This window comes from Nothobranchius furzeri, chromosome 18 (genome assembly GCF_043380555.1).
Source record: "Nothobranchius furzeri strain GRZ-AD chromosome 18, NfurGRZ-RIMD1, whole genome shotgun sequence".
Classification (NCBI taxonomy): Eukaryota; Metazoa; Chordata; class Actinopteri; order Cyprinodontiformes; family Nothobranchiidae; genus Nothobranchius; species Nothobranchius furzeri.
In genome coordinates, this window is record NC_091758.1 from 45,434,851 (window position 1) to 45,437,350 (window position 2,500).

At 38.2% G+C, this 2,500-nt stretch overlaps 1 protein-coding gene across 1 annotated transcript in view; it reads right to left on the reverse strand.

Annotated features, from left to right (window-relative positions):
* The window catches only part of LOC139063882 (uncharacterized), a 4,903-nt gene extending 4,162 nt beyond the window's left edge, over positions 1-741 (reverse strand). The window contains exons 1-2 of the mRNA XM_070546803.1: positions 626-741; positions 16-131 (exon numbers count right to left, since the gene is read on the reverse strand). Coding sequence (XP_070402904.1) covers positions 16-131; positions 626-741 — 232 coding nt within the window. The remainder of the gene's footprint in view (positions 1-15; positions 132-625) is intronic.
* Between the last annotated feature and the right edge of the window lie 1,759 nt (positions 742-2,500).

Here is a 2,500-nt window from a genome sequence, read left to right on the forward strand (position 1 = left end):
TGGAATTGTTCTGACCATCTTCTGAAGAGGAAAGGTTTCTGCTTCGGAGTTGTTTTGGCACAGGGAAGAACAAGATTCCCATCAGAGGAAGGCTGCTGGACACCCGATTGTCTACTTGACCTCTGACGTTGCTGTGGACAAAAAACTTTGTTAGCCAACACTACTAAACACTAGAAAGCAGTCAGAGTGATACCCCCACCCTGGGAGGGGAGTTCGCATCACACATACCATAATACATGTGCTACATGTGAACAATACGACATCTATTGATTAAAATTCCCGCATCAAGACAGTGATTAAGATCACAATTTTCTGGTAGTCTGAGATTTAATTACTTCACGTAGGATTTTATTGGGCTTTTAGCATAAAGCTGGCGTTGTAAATCACAACAGGATGTAGTAGAACTAAATCCAGATTTGAGTTTTCTTCACACATTTATGAACAGAAAACGTAAATGAACACGAACAAACATCTGAAATAGCAGAAATGAGCCCAACGTGTATTACAACCTCCTGAGGAGGCTGAGGTCCTTCAGCGTTCATTCTGCTGCTAAAATCCTTTCATCACTGTGTGGTTGGCTCTGGTATCCACTCTGCTGGTCTGCTGGGGGGCGGGCAGCTCCGACCGAGACAGGAAGACACTGACCAAGCTAGCTCCCAAAGCTAGCTCGGTTCTCAGCTGCCCACTGGACTCAGCTGAGGAGACGTGTGAAAGGAGGATGCCGGGGAAGATGACCGCCATCTTAGAACCCCCCCCCACTGCATCCCACAGTGGAGACCATGGACAGCTCATTCAGAGGCAGACTGAGACATCCCAGATGTAAACCAGAACGCTGCCGTAGGTCCTTCATCCCCTCTGCAGTGAGTGTAGAAGTTTAACTGGTACTGGGATTATACTGGTACACAATAACACCCATGCAGTAGTCAGTATGTGTTCAATACTCGTTCAATACCAGATTTACATAGTATGTGTGTGTCCTTTACATTATGCTGCATAGAACCCAGGTTGTTTTCTTATTTATTTGTGTTTTTAGAGGTCAAAGGTTACAGTTCTAGCTCACTGCCTATGTGTGTGCATGCATGCACCTTTGTTATTATTTTCTTCTAGTTATTCTCTTAAGTGCTGCTGCAGTTCCCCACTGCGGATCAATAAAGCCTATTCTATTCTATTCTATTCTATTCTATTCTATTCTATTCTAATCAATTCAAATCGATTGTATTCTATTTCTATTACATTATATTATATTATGTTATATTATATATTTCTATTTCTATTCTATTCTATTCTAATCTATTCTATTCTATTCTGTTCTATTCTATTTCTATTTCTATTCTAATCAATTCAAATCGATTCTATTCTATTTCTATTACATTATATTATATTATGTTATATTATATATTTCCATTTCTATTCTATTCTATTCTAATCTATTTCTTTTCTATTCTATACTATTCTATTTCTATTCTATTGTATTCTATTGTAATTCTAGTCTATTTCTATTTCAATTTCTATTTCTATGCTACGCTATTCTATTCTATTTCTATTTCATTGTATTTTATTTAAGTTTATTTTATTTGATTAAATTCTATTCTATTCTATTTCTATTCTATTCTATTCTATTCTATTCTATTCTATTCTATAGCATCGAATCAGGACCAGAGTCGTGTCAAGGACCTTCACACAGTAAACAACACAGGTCAGGTCATTAAGCTAATCAGAAATAAAGTTTCCTATATAAGGAACCCAGCAGGTCGCATCGAGTCACTGACTAGTGTCAGAGTCTTTACAGCAATCCTCATACTAAGCAAGCATTTAGCGACAGTGGAGAGGAAAACTCCCTTTTAACAGGAAGAAACCTCCAGAGAATCTTGGCTCAGTATAAGCAGCCATCCTCCACAAGCCTTTCACAACAGCTAACGCTGAGTCTGACACATGCCTTAACATACTCTGGTCACTGGGGTCAAAATAACCAACGTAAAGTTTAGCCAGAACTTCTGACACCTCAGTAAACTAATGTTCTTATTTGTCTCTGACAAATAATAATAATAATAATAATAATAATTATTATTATTATTATTATTATTATTATTATTACTATTATTACTGTTGTTGTTATTATTATTATTATTATTATTATTATTATTACTATTATTATTATTACGACAGACATAATGACGCGGAACGGCATTACGGCACAAACCCAGCATTGACCTCGTAAGTACTACTGGTCTTAAAGTACTTTAATAAGTAGTGTACTTACCCAATAACAGTGGCAAGTCTGATCACATATAAACAATAGAGTCACTTCCTGCTTCCTGTTCGCAAATCCCGCGTGATGTTGTGACTAACGCGAGACTTTCCCAGAAGCGCTCAGCGGCGTGACGTGACCTATGTGACCACTTGACGTCTCAAAATGGTGGACGCAACGCTGAAAGGCGCACCCGCTTCCGGTGTGCCCCAGGCTTAAGGTGTTTGACCGGAGGCTACAAAGACTCAGAAT